The sequence below is a fragment of the Urtica dioica genome, chromosome 11 (genome assembly GCF_054948205.1).
Source record: "Urtica dioica subsp. dioica isolate 48M chromosome 11, U.dioica_male_clone48M_v1_H2, whole genome shotgun sequence".
Classification (NCBI taxonomy): Eukaryota; Viridiplantae; Streptophyta; class Magnoliopsida; order Rosales; family Urticaceae; genus Urtica; species Urtica dioica.
Window position 1 is genome coordinate 19,419,222 of NC_142766.1, and position 23,800 is coordinate 19,443,021.

The 23,800-nt window shown below is 33.3% G+C and overlaps 2 protein-coding genes across 3 annotated transcripts; both read left to right on the forward strand.

Annotated features, from left to right (window-relative positions):
* Positions 1-100: 100 nt before the first annotated feature.
* Positions 101-2,294, forward strand: LOC149382066 (syntaxin-72-like). Of its 2 annotated transcripts, XM_089630792.1 has the most exons (9): positions 101-414; positions 515-640; positions 840-999; positions 1,090-1,175; positions 1,252-1,320; positions 1,412-1,456; positions 1,532-1,594; positions 1,697-1,773; positions 1,876-2,294. In XM_089630792.1, the coding sequence occupies exons 1-9, from the start codon at positions 259-261 to the stop codon at positions 1,886-1,888; spliced, it is 795 nt and encodes a 264-aa protein (XP_089486918.1). In that variant the 5' UTR covers positions 101-258; the 3' UTR covers positions 1,889-2,294. The 2 variants fall into 2 exon arrangements, with proteins under 2 accessions (XP_089486918.1, XP_089486919.1); XM_089630793.1 differs by lacking the exon at positions 1,876-2,294 and having other exon boundaries at positions 1,697-1,777.
* Positions 2,295-14,647: 12,353 nt separating this feature from the next.
* Positions 14,648-17,716, forward strand: LOC149382067 (uncharacterized). The gene is made up of 3 exons (XM_089630584.1): positions 14,648-15,379; positions 15,481-15,880; positions 16,092-17,716. The coding sequence occupies exons 1-3, from the start codon at positions 15,190-15,192 to the stop codon at positions 17,095-17,097; spliced, it is 1,596 nt and encodes a 531-aa protein (XP_089486710.1). The 5' UTR covers positions 14,648-15,189; the 3' UTR covers positions 17,098-17,716.
* The last annotated feature ends 6,084 nt before the right edge of the window (positions 17,717-23,800 follow it).

Consider the following 23,800-nt stretch of genomic DNA (forward strand, 5'->3'; position numbering starts at 1 on the left):
AATTCTAGAAAACGACACCAGATTAGTGCAACCAAAACGACGCGTATCTTTCAGTTAAACGACGCGCCAAAAAAGGCAAACAAAGTTATGTATGTGAGAAACCGCTTTTTCAGCTCCACGGCTCGTTGCTTCTCTCGCTGTCAGAAAGAGAAATTCCACAGCCCGATTTTCTTCCCGATCACCATTTTCAATCATCGTTTTCCTGAGAAAACTCTCTGGTGAACTCGGAGGATAAACAAAACAGAAAGGAAAAAAAAAATGAGCGTGATTGACATAATCTTCCGAGTGGACACGATATGTAAGAAGTACGACAAGTATGACATCGACAAGCAACGTGAAATCAACGCCAATGGAGGCGATGCCTTCGCTCAGCTCTACGATGCCATTGAAATCTCCATCGAAGCCACTCATCGTGTTCGTTTTTCAAATTTTTTTATTTAATTTATATCTGTGAATATTCATAAGAATGTCGATCATCAAACCATTGTGTGTCATGAAAAAAAAAATTGTGCAGAAATCGGCGGCTGCTTTGGCGGAGAAGAACCGGGCGGCTTCGGTTGCGATGAACGCGGAAGTTCGAAGAAGCAAGGCTCGGTTGGTTGAGGAAATTCTCATGCTTAAGAAGCTGGCTCAGAAGAAGGTGAAAGAAAATATATTCTTTTCCTAGATTCATTCAGATGAACTGATTTACGATCATGATTCTTAAAATTTGTTTTTTCAAATTGATGATATTCATGATTATTGAATTCCATCGTAGTTTCGCTGAAGATGTCCAATTGGCTCTCTCTCCATATTCGGAACTGATTGGAAAAGTATCCATAATCATTGTATGTAAACAGGTAAAAGGGATTTCGAGAGAAGACATGGAAACTCGATGCGACTTGGTTCTCGCGCTGGCTGAGAAGATCGAGGCAATACCAGCCGGGGCAACGAATTTACCGAATCAAACCGGGGGTTGGGAAACCTCTGGACCGAACAAAAATGTCAAGTTCGATTCAGGTCAACTCATTTTTCGGTACACTTTTCGCAACTAGTCGCTTTTTAGTTTATCTCAAGTTAATAAGATCCTGTTTTTATTGGTTCTGTTAGATGGACAATTCGATAGCGAGTTTTTCCAACAATCCGAAGAGTCGAGCCAGTTCAGGCAAGAGTACGAAATGCGCAAAATGAAGCAGGCATGTAACGATAATACTCATCGTTCGTCCATTGGAGAAAATAAAATTATAGATTAATTGAATTTATTCTTTACAGGACGAAGGTCTCGATTTCATATCGGAAGGATTGGACACTCTGAAGAATCTAGCCCACGACATGAACGAGGTTTATTATTTATTATATTCGACGAAAGCCCAGCCAGTTAATTATGTTCGTTAGAGACTATAATGAAAAGAATGATGCGAAATATGCGCAGGAATTGGACAGACAAGTGCCTCTAATTGACGAAATCGACACAAAGGTAAGAATTTGTTGTCAGGTTTGGTTTCTTTTTCCCTCTTTAAACAAAGCTTTTTATATTTTTTCGTTGATGCAGGTTGATAGAGTGACATCTGAGTTAACAAACACTAATGTACGCCTAAAACAAACTCTTAACCAGGTAAGCTAATGAAATAATGGTCACTTTATATTTTCTTTTTTCGTACTGGTTTTTATCGTATAATCATAGCCGATACGACCTTTTTTCCCCCTTCTGTTACAGTTACGGTCCAGTCGAAACTTCTGTATCGACATTATTCTTCTGTGTGTTATTCTGGGAATTGCTAGCTACTTGTACAAGTAAGTTCAACAACTCATAGTTACCTTTTTTCGGTCTTGTTCTTCAAAGAATATAGTATCATGATTCATGTTCTTGAATCTTATTTTTCAAATCTTTTGCAGTGCCCTGAATTGATATTATCTTTGGATTACTCGCCTCGAACATGGCTTGATGGCACATCGGTTATTTTAAAATGTAGTGTTTAGCTCCTCTCTACCTAAGGGTGGTAATAGACAATTAAGTATTGTAACCAAATAATATATGCACATTAGCTTGTTTTAGAAGCATAACTTTTCTGCAGTGTAGAATATGCTCTGTGCCTGGAAGTATGAATTGCACGCATGTCTGCATTATTTGAACCAACTGTAACATATTCCCTGATTATCAATATTATGATCCATCGATTAAGCTCTTAGAGTTCGATAATATAAGAGCACAATTCCATAGCTATAGATACGAGTCTCGGATATGATCTAGACTGTTTCCGTATCCCTTCAAACTCTAGACTAGGACCCCAATAATTTATCTTATTGAGTGTCTTAACCCATCTCTCAATGCTGTTCAGCTCTGAGTGTTTTTTTTTTTTTTTTTTTTTTTTAAAGTTTATTTAATTTAAAATCAATCGGTCAATGTTCAACAAGTAATCACAACAAATTAGTTGAACAACCATCTAACATCTAATAAGTAATTTCAAGTTGGAAATAAAAAATAATATCTATTGATGCAAAAAATTATTTAAGAGATGAAATATGAAAATGCATCGTAGATATTCTAATAGTCATGTCTGATTAAGGTAGCATAAATTTATATGATATTTTAAATTTGTCCGAATTTTTTTTCTTCAAATTTGGCCGCCCTATGACTAGAATTCTTAATGATTGATAACACGGTACGGGGCATGTCCGACGTGTTTTTTTTATTCCTAATTATTACCTGCTTTTTAAAAAAAATTATTCCTCCATAAGGGCATGTGTCCGATGTGTTTCTTTTCTTCATTCTTCGTCATACCCTAATAATACGTGCATGACTGTCCGATGTGTTTTTTTTTTTTTTTTTTTTTTTTTTTTTTTTTTTTTAAGTTATTTCCCGACGAAAATATACGTTATCGACGGATTGTTATATATAAAAAAAAAAATCACAGCGACGGATCTAGCTATAATAATTTTGACCACTGCTTTTCCAAAATATTGTCACTGACAACCATATAAGAATGACAAATTAGTTATGAAGGAATTGAGTCACAACTCGTAGTAAAGGATTGACCTTTCTTTACCTTTCAACTCTTCCCGTGTACCTATTTGTCTATATGTTTTTATATCTTTATTTTTCTGTTGCCTAGACTTAGTAATACTAATAATGCATGTGATATATAATACAAGTCGTTGACTGGTCTCGGCTTCAAAATTATTGCCCTTACTAATTACAATCATCTCCATGAGTTTCCCAAATCAAGCTCAATGCAGTTATTGTCCATATTTTCTACTAAACGTTAAAAGGCAGAGTAGACGTGTAAATATCCGGGTTTTTTTTTTCGTATATATCCGTTGTTCATTCCCATGAGCTTTGTAGATATATATAAAGTCTAAAATAAGAGAAGAAAAAAAAATCCCAGGGTGATGAATTGATGATGAATATTGTTGAAATCAATTATATCAATATAGTACAGCTTGCGATCTGTCATTTTGTTTGAGAAGGGCCAAGTGTAGAGAATCCTAGGTGTGTATTTGTCTTGCATATATGTGGACGAAATAACAAATAATTACAATATATTTTTATTTTCTTTCCTTATTGTCGAATGCACGTGCGGAAGCGGTTAAAATAAAGCATATTTCGGAGATCTAATACTCAAATTACAGAATATTTGATTGTTAATAAATAACAAGTTCATCTGCCTCTCCTAAGATTTAGGATTAGTACTTGAGGACTTTTTTTGTTTACATGGAATATTGGTACGTTTTGAATGTTTAGGATTACACATCTAACCTAATGACTTATTTTCTGCGCTGTAAATTTCTTCATAAGGCTGGTGACAACTTAACAGCCGTAATATACTCAAACTGTTTAAACATTCCAAAACTTCAATTACAACCTTAAAAATCTTTTACCCAAGTTTTTATTTTTTAAATATCCACGATTTGACTTTAGAATTTAAATTCAGATAATAAAATAGATTATTAATTAGTTAATTGGTTAATTTTTTTTTAGAAACCAGCTATTCTCTGTTTATTTATTTCTGTTGATTTTTTATTTCCTTAAAATTCATTTGAGCATTATATGTAGTGAGTCACACCCGAAAGTAAAAAAAATAAAAAAAATTCATACGATTTTTTCTGCTCTATCTTAACTAGTCTAGACAATTACAACGTTTCAATGTTCTTCTTCTTTTTTATTTTATTTTATTACTTTCAGCATGTTTGATCCAATTCAATTTTTTTCAATGTAAAATTATGGCAGATTCATGTCTTTTATAGATCAAACAAGGTGGAGTTTTTTTTTTCTCTTTCAAAATCATTCTAATTTTCTATCGAGAACTTTTTTTTAAAAGTTTTTACGTTTTTATGTGCTCGAAACCCTATAATCTATTTTTTTTTATACTATTATTGACTTATTTATCATATTTATTTGCCCAGTCAAGCTATTCAAAAGTCAATGTTTTTATGTACATTAACGTTATCAACTATTATTTACTATTATTAACTTGATTATAATATTTACTTCTAAAGCTAAGTTGTTTATATGTATATTACCCCGGTTGTGAATAAGTTGCGTGTTTAGACTTTAGAGGATTCATTCTTTGATTATTTCCGTTTTAATTTAATAGTATTAGATTATTTTTTAAAAAAAAAAAACCTTAGAAAGATGGCCAATAAATGTGTGGGAATGCTGCTATGGGAAAGATTGTCAAATAAATTGCTCGAAAAAAAGAGTGTCAAATAATTACGGTGAATAGAATCAATGGCTAATTAATTATAATTAACCAAACATTAGTTATAATGCAAACTTAAGATTTTAAATAGCTATAACTAAAGTATCCTTTTAAATTTGACGGTGTTGACGTGAAAAATCACTTCGAAGCAGTCCCAACTAATTCGCGATGAAAATTGGTCGATTTTAATTTGTAAATGGGCATCAAAATCCTGTAACGATATTAAATCCAATCCAAAATTATGAATAAAAAAAATATAATAAGTGATCGGAGTATGGCTCTGGTCCATTTTATTGAATTGAAAAAGTGAAACAAATGCTGAACATATTGAAATGACGAATGTACGCTCTAAGTTGTAAGAACATGTTGAGCTCGGTAGCAATATAAGCATAAAGTTGGTACTCAGATTCTAATTTGTGGAAATATGCTCCTAAAGCTTGTATTTATAGCTGTATAGGACGATGGGTGAGCTTCGACTTTTCGGGGCCACTTCGCCCGTCGGAAGCAATCTTGAATGCTCGTCTAATGGCCACGTTTCCACTTTGACCCGGTCTTGGGGGAACGGTTAAGGAGGTCGTGCATCGATTGATTTCTATTGAATGAGTTGTCAGGGAGACTGTTGAAGGAGCATGTCATTGAACTCGCTGCCCTATATGAAGGCGAGCTCGCGGGGCATCGATGCGAGCTGGCACAAGGGTGAGCTCAGTCACGTAATGTTTCGTGATAAATAGCTGGGGCTTGATCAATGTCTCAACTCGATACCATTCATGGGCTTTCATCCGGATTTTGAGATTACTCTATCGGGATGGGCCCAATTGTTGTGCATTAATAGAGGACGAAGTCCAACATCAAAAAGTTCAACATCAAGAATTAATATATTTGTTAATATAGACATTGTGTAGTATTGTTATTATAGAAAAAAAATATTGTTTTTAAACTTTCGGTTGTTGAAATATAATGAAAAAGTTACTTTTGCAATAAAAATTCAAACACGCTACTCTTGCAATAAAATACAAAAAATGACTTCAAGAAGCAATGACCACAAAGATATAATCATATGGCTATTCTGGATTAATCCTACACTAAATTTCTAACCTTATATTATCTAGTAATTAAAAATAGTCTAAAAAATTATGACATAGTACATACTTCATATTAATAGACTATTTCTGTAATATTTAAGTAGTTAGATCATAGAAAGTGCTTGAGTATTAAAAAAATTTAAAATAAACGGGGGAAGTTAATTTTTTTTTTTTACTATTTTGTATTGATACATTTCATACTTGATTACATGGAACATTTAGTACTCAGATTACAAAGAAATCTTGTAAAGATCAAATAATTGAAACAAATCGGTGTTTTGATAAATTGGACCCATGTCTTCACACAGGAGGAGACTTCACAATTATGAGATAGTGTCACCCAAACTAGATGCTTAAGGATAAACGGGAGATAAATTACGTTGGCGAATCTCATGAACAAATATGAAGTTATTATTCAAACAACGGACAAATTACCTATCACTTGGTTTCAACAAAAACCTCAAAATGGAAGGGCTAAAATTTGTATAATTTCTTGTAACGGTACATACATGCGTAGAGAAACAAAATGCTTTGAGAAAAAAAAGAAAAGAAAAGAAGTTCACATGAAGAACAGTATGATATTTTCAAATAATAATATAAGGATATATATAGGGATAATTAGGTTGAATAATCCACCATTTTTTTTTAAATAGTCAAATTTTTTATTTTATTAAGAAAATAGTCTATTAAGTCGAAATAAATCAAATTAACTAAACAATTAATTTAATTTATTTAAGTTTGGTGAGTAATTTTTTTTAATAAAATAAAATTTTGACTAAAATCATAAAAACCTAAAGATTGGTAAACTTGGTTAGCTGTCTGTAACAAATTATATATATACATACATATATATATATATATATACATACATATATATATATATATATATATATAATACTTTTTATTTACTGAACATAGACCCCTCACTGTCCAAGAAGAAATTTTGGACTCTGTACATCATCTATTGACTTTCATAACATTCAGAAAAGGTTACTTGACTCGTTAATTTGTTATAGTACTTTTGAAACTAGAATAACGCGGAACTTGTTGTATTGTAGTTTGTAGGTATACTTTCGTGGGATATTCAGTTTTTATTATATTTTGAAGATATATTTGACTGTAAATATAATAGAAGGTCATGACTCATGAGTCATGACCAAGTAGCTTATTGCTAGGAGCCTAGGAATTCATATACATTTGTATAATGATGAGAAGTTAGTTGTAAGGACATGCCTGCCCTAAATATAGGTTGATCAACTCTAATTCTGATATGTGACCTTTATTATTGCCGTGGACATATTTGTTCAATAATTATGAAAGGGAATCTTTGTTTCTTGATAGATACGTATCTGTGCTGAAAAAAAACAAAACAAAAACATAGCTAAAGCCTAAAACTACGAGATTACGAATCAATAGACGCTTCAGAAGAGTACACTTGCCGGGACAAAGTTCCTAGTTTTCCTATTTAATATTGAAGTCAATTATACCAAATTGTATAAGTATACTTCGAGCCAAAAAAAAAAAAAAAAAAAAAAACTGTATAAGTAATTAAGTATACCTAAATATAAATGTATTGTCTAATTATACCTGCTTCTAGAATATTTAATGATGTCCTTTTCTTGTGACCTTGCACAAGACGGGAATATATATTTGTTTTCCTTGGGTGACATTGTGGACTCTTTATTACGTATATTATTCGTTGAATTGTTGTACAACTTTGAATAGAAAAAAAAAACAAGTGGTTCATTATGAAAATTTCATTAAGAAATGATTTTAAATTTTATTTTATTTTTAAAATTGGTTTCTCTTAATTTTAACATAATTTTATTTGTAAAATTAATTTTAATTAATTTTAACATTTCTCAACCTTAGGTTATTAAAAATAAATTTAAAATTACTCTCTCTCTCTCTCTCACACACACACTGTGTAAGTATCATGAGGTTCCATCTCAAAATCAATTGGTAATGAGAGGAGTAGTCCATGACCTTTATAAGCTCTTGTTAGTTCTCATTCACTTTCAATGTGAGATTCCTAACACGCCCCCTCAAGATGGCGGCTCTTTGCGTTCGCTCATCTTGGGCCGAATCCCAACGATTGGATCGGATACCCGTTTGGGCTTAATGGGCTCTGATACCATGTGAAAGTATCATGGGGTTCCATCTCAAAACCAATTGGTAATGAGAGGAGTGACTCATGACCTTTATAAGCTCTTGTTAGTTCCCATTCACTTTCAATGTGGGATTCCTAACACACACACACACTCTCTCTCTCTCTCTCTCTTTCTCTCTCTCTCTCTCTCTCTCTCTCACAAACACAAACTACTAAGTTACTTAATTAAAATGGTTAAACAGATAACATAGATTAATCTTGATCAAAATTAACGTAATTTGCATTCATATAGTAAATAATCTCACATCAAGCGTAGCTCATACTCGTCCAAAGAGACCTTTGAATGACTATGATTATACGGATTGAGAAACTTATGTTCTTTGAAAAAAGTGGTACGGTGAGGACATGATTAATGAACGAAATAAATTGAAAAAAATGAAATTCCGAAAATTTCAAGTATGGTCATGAGTCATGACTGCCACACGACATGAGTATACAGAGTTGTGCGTTTCACACTAACAAAAAGCTGTAGATGATAACTTTCAAGCAAGTAGAGAATCAATAAGCTTTCTTGTTATAGAAGAAATATGATTGGAAGATAATTTGGCAGGCTAGGAAGAACTATTGTACGCGCTTTTATAAAATTTCATTTCAATTATAATGAATCGTGACAAAGTAGACGTAGGACAATTAAGTTGGAAAAAAAAATATCTGGCGTGCTCATTTATCAATCAATGGAGGGATTTATTGAGGGGTAAAATAATCAATTTAACTTTAATTAAAATAAAAACCTACACAATTCGAGATTAAGAAAAGATTTTAATGGATAAACATATTTTAAAGTATATAATTGATATTAATAGTGATATTAATAGCAAGTCCGAATATATCTTAAAATCTAGAGAATATACACGGCATTTTGATTAAACTCATCTCAAGACATATAGTATTTTCTCAAATTTAAATAATCAACACACAAAGAAATGAATTAGGTGATGAAAGAATCAAGAGAAAATAACTTTTTAAGTGCTGAAGATCTCACTCCCTTACTCAGTTAATTCTATATTTTTAAATTCCATTCTATTATGTGTCTAAGAACTCCAAACCGATTCTCAATCCCTTTATCTAGTGAAGCACTTTTTGGGAAAAATATCATGAACTTCTATCTAGCATTGTATCAAATCGTCAAATACTTCTCTACATTTAAGTTGATCATATTATTGTTTTATTTATCAAGAACCGTAATTTAGAGTTTAGGGTTCTCAGTATCATATTTGTAGTTTTTTTTTTCTCTTCCAAAAAATCATACCAAGATAAAAGCTCATCTCGTAACCCAAAATCACACACATGGTGGACTTCAAGACCTGAAAATAATCAACCATCTAAAACAACCCACTAAAAATACTAAACAACTTCATCTAAAGAAGTCACCACTAAACTCTAAAACACTAACTCAACAAAGGAATAAACTAGGCTGAAAATGAAATAGAAAAAATAAAAAAATTGGACAACAATCTAACTCCCATCACGCCTTGAGCTCGTCGACCAAGCCACTTCCGTCCTCCTTCCGAAGCCGAATCCCGGCTGCACCAAAACACCCTGGCCGGAGAAGAAAACTAACTCCCCCTAGGGTTTGTATTCGAGAGGCAATTCCGAGTAGACTTCTTCGAAACGAGTCCCCATTATGGAATGCACTATTGAATCTATTTGGTCCGCAATAAACATTAGGATTTTGTGTGATCCAGGTTGTGAACTTGAGGCAATACAGAATCTGCAAACAGATCACACACACTATACGGTGTTGACATGTCCTAAATTGAAAGATGTATTCATGAAAACAACATCTCTTAAGGTAAAAAGAAAATTATTGTTTGTGGAAAGAAAGACACACCTATATTCTATTGATTCAAACTTAGTCATTCTATTTTTCAGTGCAAATGCAAAAGTAAAGCACCCAAAAGCTCTGAGATTAGAGTAATCAACCCCCTTTTGATGTAGACATTCATAAGGACTATTGTTATCAAGAATTGATGCAAGTGAGCACATATTAATTGAATAGGAATATGTGACTGAAAATATAAAACTCTAGCTGCATTTAAAAAGTGTTAATGTTTCATTTTCATTACACAGTTTTTAACGACAAACATTTAATGTGACTCATCCGTATTCTCTAATTAATAACCGATTAATTTGTAAATCGAATTCCTCACTTTTTCTCTCAAGGCGTATCGTCTTTTTCACATTAACACTCATGATATCTATCTACCTATGGTATAGATATGTATATTTGAGAATTGTGAATGTAATTGAGTCAATATTCAATCGCCATTTAATCATTTCAATTGCATGTGTTTCAACACATAATACGTTTACCTATATTTTCAACAAAACGCGCACACAAATATCTACTTATATGGAAACAAAAATATCACAAGTCACAACATCTACCCCACATATAGATCAATTAGGCGGCTATTTTAAAATAAAATTAAGATCTACAAATTTGGGTTTTGAACTAAAATGTTGATTTTGACCTTTCTTACAAATTAATTAGCAAGTGGAGAAAGAAAATTACTGAAGAGAAACTCTTTCCAGGATAGGAAGAAAAATAAAATATACAAAATTACTTCTTGATATTTTACTTATAAGGTCTTTTGTGCGGTTTCTATTCCACTGGAGAAGTACTAGCCTTAATCAGAGTAACAATTCGAAGGGGAGAGTAAGAGTATCGTATTTTACACATATATATTTTGTTTTTAAGTAAAATGTCAACTTTAATTTTTAAAAATGTCGAGTTTATACCATCTGTTTAATTTTCATAAATGTTGACTATAAAATTTATATGTAATCTATTTTACCATTATTCATTCACGCCTTATAGTCCTATATGTAATTTATTGTAAAAAATAAATTAAAAAACAACGATTTCTGAAATCTGAAATATTGTGAAAAACACAGTCCGATGAAAAGATAAAATCGATATTCGAAAATTTCGTGGGGAATGTTTTTTATTTATCTTTTTTAGATAAATTATATATAGGGCTGTAAAGCGCGCGATATAATAAGGGTAAAATGGAGTTTCATATAAATATCGGAGTCAACATTAATGAAAATTCAATAAAAGAAATATTTGTGGCACAGTTATGTAATTTAAGGTATAATTTGATCATTTTAATTAAACGGAAGGTAAAACTCAACATTTGAAAACCAAATGTTTAACTCAATAATTAATTTAAACACATGCTATGTATACGTCATTTTCCATATTTTTAAACATTCGGTGAAAATTTTTAAGATACGAAGACCATAGTATTTTAGTAATTTCACATTTTAAATTTCAGCTTATAATGTAAGAAAAAAAAAATAGATGAGAAAAATAGCACAGAAACAAAGGCAATTAAAGATCTTCTATGCCTACAAGTGGTATCTATCATAATCTAATTAATAATTCAACACCATCTAAAATGGAGGTCGGTTCAACCCCCACAAATTATGCCTTAACAAAAAAAATCATCCCTACAAATTTGGCCTTCTTTCAAGTGGGTCCTGCATAATATAAATAAACCATCGAATTAGAGCACTTTTATTGAAATGCATAAGAGAGCTTATTTTCACAACTTGATAAAAAAAAATATTATTTAATTTTTTTTTTTTTTCACTACTCGTCTGCATGTAAGGAATTTCACATGAATACTTTTTTTTTTCATCTACAAAGCCTTATTGTAAAAAAAATCTCCATGAAAAAAAGGTAGCAAAAAACTGTAAATGTGAGAACTCAACAAGTCACGAGACTGATCAAGACTGGAAAAATTCCTACGATCAATGGACCAATGCTATCTAACTAGGCACTGTGTTGTAATATTTACTGTTGAAATGGTAACTGACACATGTGGGAAGTCTATTTTATTGGTTTTATTTAATATATATATTTCTCAAATTTAAACCTTATTAGGTAGAGACTTGGTCTATTATGCATTAGAGAGTCTTGTGAATATCAATTCAGTAGTACTGCTCTAGTCAACATCTCTCTGCATTATTGTTGGTGCCACGCGAAAAGCATCGCAACGTCACATGATTATTTTTCAATGACATGAATTCGTTTCAATTTGACCCATTTTATATCTCAATTGAGTGATAAATAATGTATATGATATTTATACATTCGAAATACATAAATTGTATATAGGGACTGTAATAAATATTGGAAAACGTAGCTATAAATGTAATTTAGATGGGACTAATATGCAAAAACAAAGAGAGCTAATTTGTAAATTTTTAATATAAACAGAAAAGAAAATTGAGGGAGGCTATATGTATACTCAGTATTCAACTGGGTCCGGATACCAAATAAAGAGTAAGGCCTCACATGATTTATGTCCTAAAGTTTTTAAAAAATGAGTTTCAAAACCAAGAAAACCGAACAAATTATTCATAGGAAAAAAACAAAACAAAGCAAATGTTTTTTTGCATCGTAGAGAGTGGGGATTCTATAATTATATGCTTTGGATAGATATGTGAAAGAATGCCGTGTCTTTCGGATCGTTTTCATTTGAAAAGTTGGACGAAAAAAAAATTCCTTCATGTTCCCAAGAGAATTAGGGTTTGAGAAATTAAAATCATTATTTTATATGGGCCTTCAAGATCGATTTGAGAGAGATGAAAAGAATCCATGTTTTTTTAGGGTATGGTCCGAATGGATAATGCCAAAAGTGGTTGGATCAAAATATTAATCTATGAAAAAAATAAAATAGAACGTCTATGTCTCTATTATTATATGTCATCCTATACTAATTATTTATTGTACGTATTTATTTTTTAATAAGACTACTTTTAAGTTTTAACAAACCAGCAGATTAGGTGACTTATATATGTAGGGTTGCCTTTTTGAGCTACGAGACCTAATTGGTTATTCACGTATACATGTTAAGTTATTACCTAGGTAGGTTTGATTCTGAGTCATGCCTATGAATTTTACATCTCTGTCTTAATTACTATATAAAATTCATACGTATAGTTTCATTTCATTAGGGAATTAACTAGTTTTATGTCAATATGAGCAGTGAAGTTAGTATCCACAGAAATCTCTCTCTCTCTCTCTCTCTCTCTCTCTCTCTCTCTCTCTCTCTCTCTCTCTCTCTCCATGTGTAGGAGGGGACAACAAACTAGGAGAATTTCACAAAAGACAAATAGAAAGAGTCTAAAACACGAATATGCACTATTATAAAAGAACTCTCTCTCTCTCTCTCTCACATAACATGAATTAAAAAGTATAAATGTAACATGAATATTTGCATTCCTGCTTAGCTCCAAAACTCATTCCATTTCAAATTTATTTCAAAAAATATTGAAACGTATCTAAATCTTTAGCTAATTTGTGAGCTTCAAAAATAAGTATAAAAAAAAAAAAACTTAAAATGGCCATACTAATTAACACGTGCATCCATAGACTATGGTATTTACCAACTATTTGACAGAAGGACTGATATTATATATTGTCTCTAAGTTAAGGCATACGTTTTAAGTCAATAATTCATTACAACCCAAAAATTCAACACAAGTCATAACCGTGCAACATGCATTCAGATTCGTCATAATTTCTAATTGACTTATTTTCATCATCACTTTTTATTACTCGTTTACTTTACAACTAGCTAAGAACAAACTTACCAATAATATGCACATGCACACGCCTGTGCAATATATGTCTAACATGATTCAGTTCAGATTTTTTGTTTTTTTAGATTCCATGCGTTGATAATGCAATATATTACTGCATTACCACATCTAGTTATAATCACACAATCTCCCAAAAATATTTTGATGATGTAAGATAAACCCAAAAAATAGATATATACATATATATATGATCCGTACTTAAGTAAAAGATTCTCCGAACTCATCATATCATCATCACCGCCTGTGTTCGAGTGATTATTAGTTACGTTTTAATTATTAGGGACTGAGAGAGAGAGAGAGAGAGAGAGAGAGAGAGTTTTCACGTATGAGTAAATATGTGTGTTTATGTATTTGCCTTAAATCATGTGATGGGCTTTGGCATGTCGACACATCAAGCGGTATTGGTCATCTCATGTCTAATAATTTGTTATTAAATCAAATTTATAATTATATATATTCTCATCACTGTCACTACTGCACTCTATGCTGTCCTTTCGTGGGGCCCACTCACACTCCTCCCTTATCCAGTCAGCTCAGCTCAGCTCAGCTCAGCTCTCACGGACGGCACACACTAACAGCACTTTCTCTCTCTTCTCTCTCTCTTTCTCGTGGTCCTCTCAGACAATTATGGCATAATGATTTTTACCCCTATCGTCGAGCTGAGTTGGCTCTCTCTGTAAAAGTCGTTTCACTTTTTGGTTTCTTTTTTCAAACCTCTTTCGCTAGATCGATCGATCGCTGCTAGCTTCTCTCGATTTGATGATCTTTTCTTGTTCACCTTTTCACATTTAAATTTGCCTTAATTCTTTTTCCTATTTCCTCGATAGACTTTTTATAATCATGTATGTACTACTCTCATTATTATATACCACTTCTCTGTAACTAATATGTAATCATTAATAATAAACAAACTGCTATGTTACACTTGCATATTATTCTATCACCACCAACTTATTATTAGACCCTTTTTGTTACATTTTATTTATCTTAATTATCAAAATATCATAGAGAGAGTGCGAGAAGGATGATATATCATAGAGACATATATGATGTATATACTATATATAGTGTGGTCCAGCGGAGTCTATGGCTGACCGACTTGGAAGCAGCCGTATCAGATAAGAAGAGAGAGAGAGAGAGAGAGAGAGAGAGAGAGAGAGAGAGAGAGAGAGAGAGAGAGAGAGAGAGAGAGAGCTTAATTTATATATGTATTTATTTTTTTTCCTTTCCAATTAACCAAGGAAAGTGAACCAAGGGCAAGGATTTCATTCCAACAATTTTACAGGAAAGAAGAGGAAGAAAAAAAAAGAGTCAATCAATATATAAGTAGAAATTGGACTAACTTATTCAACGCTTTTCTCCGCTATAGCTCTCTCTGGCCTTTCTTTGTATTCATCAAATAATCCAACAAAAAAGAAAAAAAATATCATCTCTCTCTCTCTCTCTCTCTCTCATTTCTTGAACCACTGTGTCTTCTTCTACCATACGAACAAGCTTTTCCCTTGTTTTCTTCCTTTAGTTTGCTAGATTATTGCCAAATCTAGCAGCTAGTTTCTGCGAGTTCGTTAAATCACCAACACGCACACATATATATACACACACATAATCATATAGGGACGACAAAAACCCACAGAAAATCAAGATGTTATCCGAAGAAGCTTTCTCGTCGCTAAACAACAACAGCAACAATCCCTCCGCCGCCATCATCAGAGCAGCTTTCGCCTCTCAGGAGCTCCCTCCAAATCCAAACCCTAACCCTAACCCTAGCTCAACCAATCAGGCCAGTAACAACAACAACTCCAAGAAGCGAAGAAACTTACCAGGAACGCCAGGCAAGTGATATATATATATATATAATATAATATAATATACTATTAGATAACACAACAGCATAATAATTAATTAGCAAGTTAATTTATGTGGATTGATTCAGATCCAGATGCGGAGGTGATAGCGATGTCGCCGAAGTCTCTGATGGCGACGAACAGGTTCGTGTGCGAGATATGCAACAAGGGGTTCCAGAGGGACCAGAATCTGCAGCTTCACCGGCGAGGGCACAACTTGCCGTGGAAGCTCCGGCAGAGGAACAAGCTTGAGGTTGTGAGGAAGAAGGTGTACGTGTGCCCCGAGAAGAGCTGCGTCCACAACGACCCATCTCGCGCGCTCGGAGACCTCACCGGAATCAAGAAGCACTTCAGCCGAAAGCACGGCGAGAAGAAATGGAAGTGCGACAAGTGCTCCAAGAAATACGCCGTCCAGTCCGATTGGAAGGCTCACTCCAAGATCTGCGGGACGAGAGAGTATAAATGCGACTGTGGAACTCTCTTCTCCAGGTATATTTATAAGCATGCCTTGATTTGATTTGAATTGAATTTGATTGGGGTTTGGTGAATTTAATGAGCTCTTTCTCATGGGACGAATTTAATGCTCTCTCTCTCTCTATGCCTAGCTAGTGTTTATTAGGGCCTGTGCTTCTGTTTCTATTTGTCATGAATTGATGTACTAATTTGGGTTTTTTTTTTATTTAATGCTGACGAAAAATAGGAAAGACAGCTTCATTACACATAGAGCATTCTGCGACGCTTTGGCCGAAGAGAACGCGCGGTTCGGCGCGATTCCAGCCCCGGCGAGCTTTGTCGGGAACCCCAACTCCGCCAGGGGAATGATGGGACACGTGTCCTCCATCTTCTCGCCGGAGTTCGGCCACGAGACGACTCCGAGGCTTCCTCTCTGGCTCGACGGCGGCGGAGGGTTTGACCAGAACATGCTTGCCCAGACCCAGACCCAGTGGCATGGGAACAATAACAACAACAACAACAACATGTTCTCGGCGGTGGTGTCGTCGCCTCACTCGCTGATGCCACGTGGGCTGGCTCTCCTCAAGGAGGAGGAAGACGGCCAGGCCAAAGGGAGCCACGTGTCCACCGAGCCGTCGTCGTCGGGTATGGCTAACAACAACAGCTTGTTATTCCAGCACCAGATGATGAGCTCCGGCGGCGGTCACATGTCCGCCACCGCGCTTCTTCAGAAAGCGGCTCAGATGGGGTCCACCAGAAGCTCCAACAACAACAACACAAACACAAACAACAACAACAACAACAACAACAGTCAAATGGCCTCGGGTTTCAACGGAAGCGCTTTCGGAAGCCTCGCGATGATGAGTAACAATAACAACAACATGAATCATCATCATCAGTTGATGATGAGCTCTTCTTCGTGCTCGACGACCTCGACGGCGAACCCGGTCTTGACGACGAGCTCGGCCTCGTTACTCGCGTCAAGTAGCAATAATACCAGCACTACTACTACTACGACTTCGGGTGGTAATAATAATAATAATAATAGTAATAGTATCAATGGCATTGCTAGTAACAACGAGAACGAGAATGGTTTGACGAGGGATTTCCTTGGAGTCGGAGCTCAAGTTCACGACCATCATCATCATTCCATCAGAGGGGCTAATAATTTCTTTCAGCAAGAGCTAGCCAAGTTTGCTTCGATGAGTTCGGCCATGAACTTGACTAGTACTCAGTTCAGCGGACATCACTGAGGTATACAAAAAAAAAAAAAAAACAGAAGGTATTTGGAAACACAATTAGGGTTCTTTTTATTATAAAATAGTAGTAGTAGTAGCAGCAACATTGTATCGATACTGTTATATCAGTACTTAGTTGTACAAACACAAACCCATGATGATGAGATCGAGATACAGAAAACTCGCAGCGAAACTCCTCAGAGAGAGAGCTACAGAGAGATAAGAGATTGATTGATCATTCATCACAATTATTATTATCAGAGAGAGAGAAAAAAAAAAAAAAAAAAGCAGCGATCGACAAAAGAAGAAAGTAGTGATGAGTCGGACCATGAGAAAAAGGCAGACGAGTCGACTCAGTGAGTCGGGAAATCTCGTGAGTGTGGCGGTCAGAGTGCATGTTGTGTTGGGAGAAGACTTAACAAAAAGAGAGTTGGCAATCACTCGTGGGGCTTCGGGGCCCTCCCCATGCAACTTTGTACATTTTTTTTTTCTTTTTGTTTAATTTCAAATTATTTATTTTTTGTAATTTTTGTTTTTTTTGTTTTGGGTTTTGTGACATTTTTTTTTCCTTTTTCTTTTTCATATTGACGTTGATAAAACCTAGTGTGTCATACTTGCCTATGACACTTTGTCACGGCTCTTTTCCCACTGTCTTCAACCATGTTTTCCCACCTTACATCGACTTAGAATAATTTAATTTATATTAAAAAAAAAAATCGGACGGGTATGTGGGGGGCCACTCTCAATTGGCAATTACGATCAATTCAATTTTGAATTATATGTATTTTGTTAATTTGTATAAACAAATCAGAAGCTCTTTGTTTTGTTATATTTATACATATATATATATATGATATGATTTATCACCAACAAAATATTTGCTTTGATATTTCAGCTACTAGTATCACTTTGTATCGATTTGATGAAATATCACCCAAACAATTAACATAAATTAACCTTTTTTTTAGCACTATACTGTAAACCATTTACTTATGAAAGAGTTATATATGTCAATTTAAACTAATTAATTAGAAATATCGCTAAGATTTCTAACTCAAAATTGAATGCGGTCAATATAAGAACAATTACATCAATTTATTACCATCAGTGCCTTTGAAAAAATATTGATATCAATATTTTTATACCATTCAAATTTGAAATTGCTCTGTCTCCAAAAATTTATAATAGAAAGAATTTTAAGAAAATATTATATTCAGGGTGAAAAGCGATTTTATTTATTTATATTTGGTTTTTATATCTACAAATTATATTACAATAGATGAAATCCAAGTGAGATTCATATGTACAATCCTTAGCAACATAATATCGATATTAATCAATACCAAAACTTCCATATTCTTTGTGTTTCGTGTGCTCATCAGTCTTATTCAGAGATTTCTAGAGTATAATTAGAGCGTAATTAGCATGGTTAATAATTTATTATATATTAACCTTATAAGTGAATATAATTTTGAATTTTCATCAGCCTTCCTTACTGATAGTTATGCATAAGGTAGACATCTTCTTTTTGTTTCTCATGTCATTTCTGAAATGAACAAAAATACAAATTACTGATTTAAGTGCGTGAACTCACACTATTAATTTATACGTGAACTCATTAGAGCTTAATTAGGATGGTTAATAATTTATTATATATTAACCCTATAAGTGTATATAATTTTGAATCTTCATCAGCCTTCCTTACTGATAGTTATGCATAAGGTATACATCTTATTTTTGTTTCTCATGTCATTTCTGAAAATCAATAAAAATACAAATTACTGATTTCAGTACGTGAACTCGTTATTAATTGATACTTGTCTATACATAAAAATATATCTAACTCATATTGGTTTCTTAGTACATAAACACGGTCCAAAGTCCAGAAAGACGTCTCTTCGAATGTTAGTAAGTATATACTAATCTAAATTTATGTTGTGACAATTGTGTGGAAAAACTTATTAATTAATTTCTATTATTGGATTTTATCATACTTTGGCTGATCAAGCAAGCTGTTATACATTGTTTCAATCAAGATATATCAACTTAATTCCTAAGTATACTAACTAGTATATGTTTATTTGAAAAGTATGCACATGTACTGTCATGGATCGGACAAAATAAGATATTGCTTTATATATATTATTTTTCCGTGATCCGACATCTGTCCATCTTCAGATCTCTACAGTGTATGAATTGAAAGAAATTTTTATTGATATTTGAGGACCACTTTTGATTTTCTCTTGTTTTAGATAATACTTAGGGAGAGCCACTTATAATCGATTCTACGGAGAAAAGCTGTATAAATTGTCTATCTTTTAAAGAAAGCTGGAAGACAATCTGAAATATATTGAGAAATTTACAAAAATAAAATATTGAAATCTTTCAGTCCATGTATTTAAACTAAAAACCACATTTTGCAAGATGCAACCAAAAGATCATGCTTTTTAATTACCAAAGTAATTAATTAATTTATTTATTTTGAGTTTACAGTTCATACTTGCTACTTCGAGAAAGTTAATATGAAATGGTTAGCTTTTTCTTTATTTATATTTCCCCTAGTTTCAGCTGAAAGTAACAGCCGGCCGATAATTTGGAATACATAATATCCAGACACAAAATAGTTTTATCTTGGCTTGCGGTTTCTATAAGCTATCGTGAATAACGAGAGATGTCACCAAATACACCATCATTATTAATTACCATTCAAGATTCTTCTCTATATGTTTGGATATATTAACTAGTAAACGACCGGCTTGTCTATATTTATATATAGATAGAAGGTAAGACCTATGACATATATATAATATGTACGTCTCCTGTGGTTTTTGAGACATGCATTTAAGCCAATTTTGTAATTTGTATTATAAAATAATATATATATGTATATATAGCCATTTAGGTGAGAATTTATCAGAGCCTCATATAAGAAAAGTAATTATGAGTTTCATAATCAGGATCGGAAATTAATGTTGAACTAGAATTCCCCTATATATTTCTGTTAAGGCCTATGATGAAAATCATGATTGTCATGTTTCACATTTCGTAGTTTTGTACTGTGGCACCAAACGATCTGCTTATTGTTTATTTACATTTTTCTTGTCGGAAACGAGGCCTAATGAACTACAAAACTTATTTATAGTTTTAAATGTTACTAATTAAGCAGATGAAATCCATGTTTAAATACCATTGACTGATAGTTTTGCTAATAGTTTCAGTTAACAAAATGTTAGCGCCCGGCTGATGTAAATGACGATGAAAATTTTAGAATTCTAATTTAAAACTTTTGTTGCTATTTATGAGGCTTTCTCCGATTACCAACAAAAAATTTGGTATCCTAAAAAAAAGTACTAGAAATGTTACAAACAATCAACCAGAAAACAGAAAAAGACATGAGAGAATTGGTAACCCTGTTCGGCAATAAACCACCTATTTAGGGGACTAATACGTCCGAGTGAAAACAATTCATTATATCAAACCGTCAAAGGAATATGAATAGAGACTCTCTCTCTAGTGGATGTAAATCCGAACTCCCCTCAGATTAAAGACTCTCTCTCTCTCTCTATGTTTCCCCCAATATTCTCTCGAGATTATCAAGCACGTCAATGCAAACACACGCACTCACAAGCTCTGATCAAGACAGTGATCCAAAAATTGCAAGCAACAAGCGCTAGTTGTCGATGAAGATCTCCAAGGCAGAGAGACTAGCTCAAAGTTTAAGGCGTCATGAATTTTCTAACAAGAGTGAATAACATAATTCGACTCAAAATGAGCTTGAACAACTTCTTGCAGCTTCGCTCGAACAACTTTAACAAAATTATTTTGCCAAACTAACCATGCCATAGAGGATCCAACAGGGAGCCAGGAGAGGTAGAAAGTTGTGATTTTGGTCACATTGCTTGAATGGTTTTGGAACAAAAGAGTGTAGTTTTGGTCGTTGCACTTTCGTTTTCATCTTTGTTTTTGGGTTTAGTTTTCATCTTTGAAATATCGTTACTGATACGTACCGAGACTCAGGTTTTACTGGTATACCAGAAGATACCAATGATTTACCAAGGTATCCAGTGAGGGTAAGGATAAACTGTACCGATAAAATTATTGTTACTGGTGTGATAAATCGATAAAAAAACGAATTTACCGAGGGGTATCCATGGAACAAATAAATACAATCATGTTAAGATAAACTAAATAATAACACATGTTATGATTTTTTTTATATGTTTGATGAGTAATTATCATATTTTTTATTAATTAGATGATAAATTTAAGAGTTTACAATAATTAAATTTATTAGCGTTGAGAGGATGATATAATACTATGCAAAATAAATAAAGAATAAAATAAATAAAGAATAAAAAATTAAGAAAAAAAAACTAGGCACTTTCAAAGTTGATATCAAGGATCGATATAACGTTACCGTTTCGAGACTCTGATTTTGCTGGTATCCGGTGGTAAGCCAGTGGTATATCGTGAAATATAGAAAAAGTAAGGCTAAACTGTACCGTTGAAGTTATCGTTACCGTCGAGAAATACCGTCAAATACGTATTTACTGAGAGGAACCCAGTAAGCAAATATTTATAAAAAAAATCATACATAACATAGGATAAAATGGAAATAGTATACAATATCTTCATTACATTACAAATCATAATTCAAATAGTTCAACATAATGATAAACCAAATACCAACACTAGAATAAAAGATTAACAACACAACATATATTTAAAATTATATTAAATTCGAAGTTAACAAACAAAATAAACAAATTTGGATGCAAAATCAAAATAATGATACATTGATGTTAATGGCTAACTAATTATATATAAACATTCATATTCCACAACTAATTTAACAAAAATCCCAAAAACAGTGACAAATCGCTTCCAGCCGAGCGGAAAAAAACCCTAAAACTTTCTAACATTTTTTTTTTATTTTGGTCACGGTTTCCTCATAAATACCATGGTTTTTTAGGAAAAAAAACATTGAACTAAGCCGGTTCTCACAAATTGATTTCTGTCCTGTTTACCGCGGAATCCAAGAAAAGTTCCGATTTTGTAAGAACCGGTGTCGGGACTCTCCAAAACACTGGTTTCCATCCGATTTCCCCGGAATTTCAATCCTTGGTTAATATACACGCAATATACATCAAGGGAATTTCAAAGTCCACAGGCAATCTCAAAGTTCACGTGCAAATGCAAGGGCAATTTTCATGTGCAAGTATAATACTAAAATCAAACATCAGTTTGAAAAGTCCCACATGAAAAAAGTAGGAGAAACTTAGATGAAAAAAAGGTTATAAATAGGAAGTTAATGTTTGGGATCATCCCCATATGAAAAATGTAGGAGAAACTTAAATAAAGAATAAAAGTCCCACGACGAGGATGAGAACTTAAAATGTGATGCGCGATCGCTGTACAGATCATCCCCAACAGCTACCGGGTTGATTATAGGATTGTCCTGTTCTACATGGACGATAACGTCTCTACCGGAGAAGCAACCGCACGCACCTTCGTTTAGATCCGGGTGTCGTTAAGTTTACGTTACAAACTTGTCACTAATTCAAGTGGATTTAATAACATCTCGTTTTCGCTAAATCACTGGGTTTAGTGACATGTTTGTCACTAATCACTGAAATTAGTAACAAACTCGTAACTAATTCCTTGAAATTACTAACAAGTTTGTCACTAAAGTACTAGAATTAGTGACAATCTTGTAACTAATTCCAATTATTTAGTGATAATAACGACACTAAATATAGTGATATAATGACAAAATTGACACAAAATTCAGCCATTTAGTGACAAATTTATCATTAAATCCATTCGTTAAGATTCTCTAATTTACGGAGGTTGTGGTCGTGTCGTTAAGTTTACACTACAAACTTGTCACTAAATTTAATGACATCTTGTTAAAAATTAATCTCTAAAATTAGTGTCAAATTGTCAATAAATTACTAGAACTAGTTACATGTTTGTCGCTAAATAATTAAAATTAATGACAAACTCGTAACTAATTCTAAAAATTAGTAACAAGTTTGTAACTAAATCTATTCAACTAAACACTAATTCTCTTGAAGAAGTTACTAATAGTAATTTTGTCACTCTGATTTAGTGACAATCTTATCATTAAACCTATAGTCATCTTGAGAATTAGTGATCAAGTTGTCACTAAAACCAATGAATATTCCAAAAAAACAAAAAAAAATGTAGCAAGGGTTAACACCCACATATTTCTACTGCAATCTTACTAATTATAGCTTTTACTTGCCGACCTTGTCCAAAACCACACAAACAACAAATGTCTTTGGGACAATTCATCAAACAGATGGCGAATAATTTTCTTATTGTTTACTTATCATACATGCTAGTCCTACTGAATCTAATGGTAAAGGGATAGGAAATCGAATCACAAAAACTCCCATGAATTTAATCAAAGATTTACAACAAGGCATCACGTAACAATCCAAACTTATATTTTCTTCTATTCTCTTCTTTCACACAAACAGGAAATCGACTCTCATCTTCACGTGAAAACCGGTTCTGAACTCTCCCTCGCAGAGGATCTTCTCCTTTATCGCCTCTCTCCATTTCAGCTTCCTCAGCAGCTCCAAGCAGCGAGAGAACTCTCCGACCTCCATCGCGAGAAGCCTCGGCTCTCCGACGATCTCTTTCCTGATCGAACTTGCGCTAAAGCCCAGAGCTTTGAACTCGTTCAGCA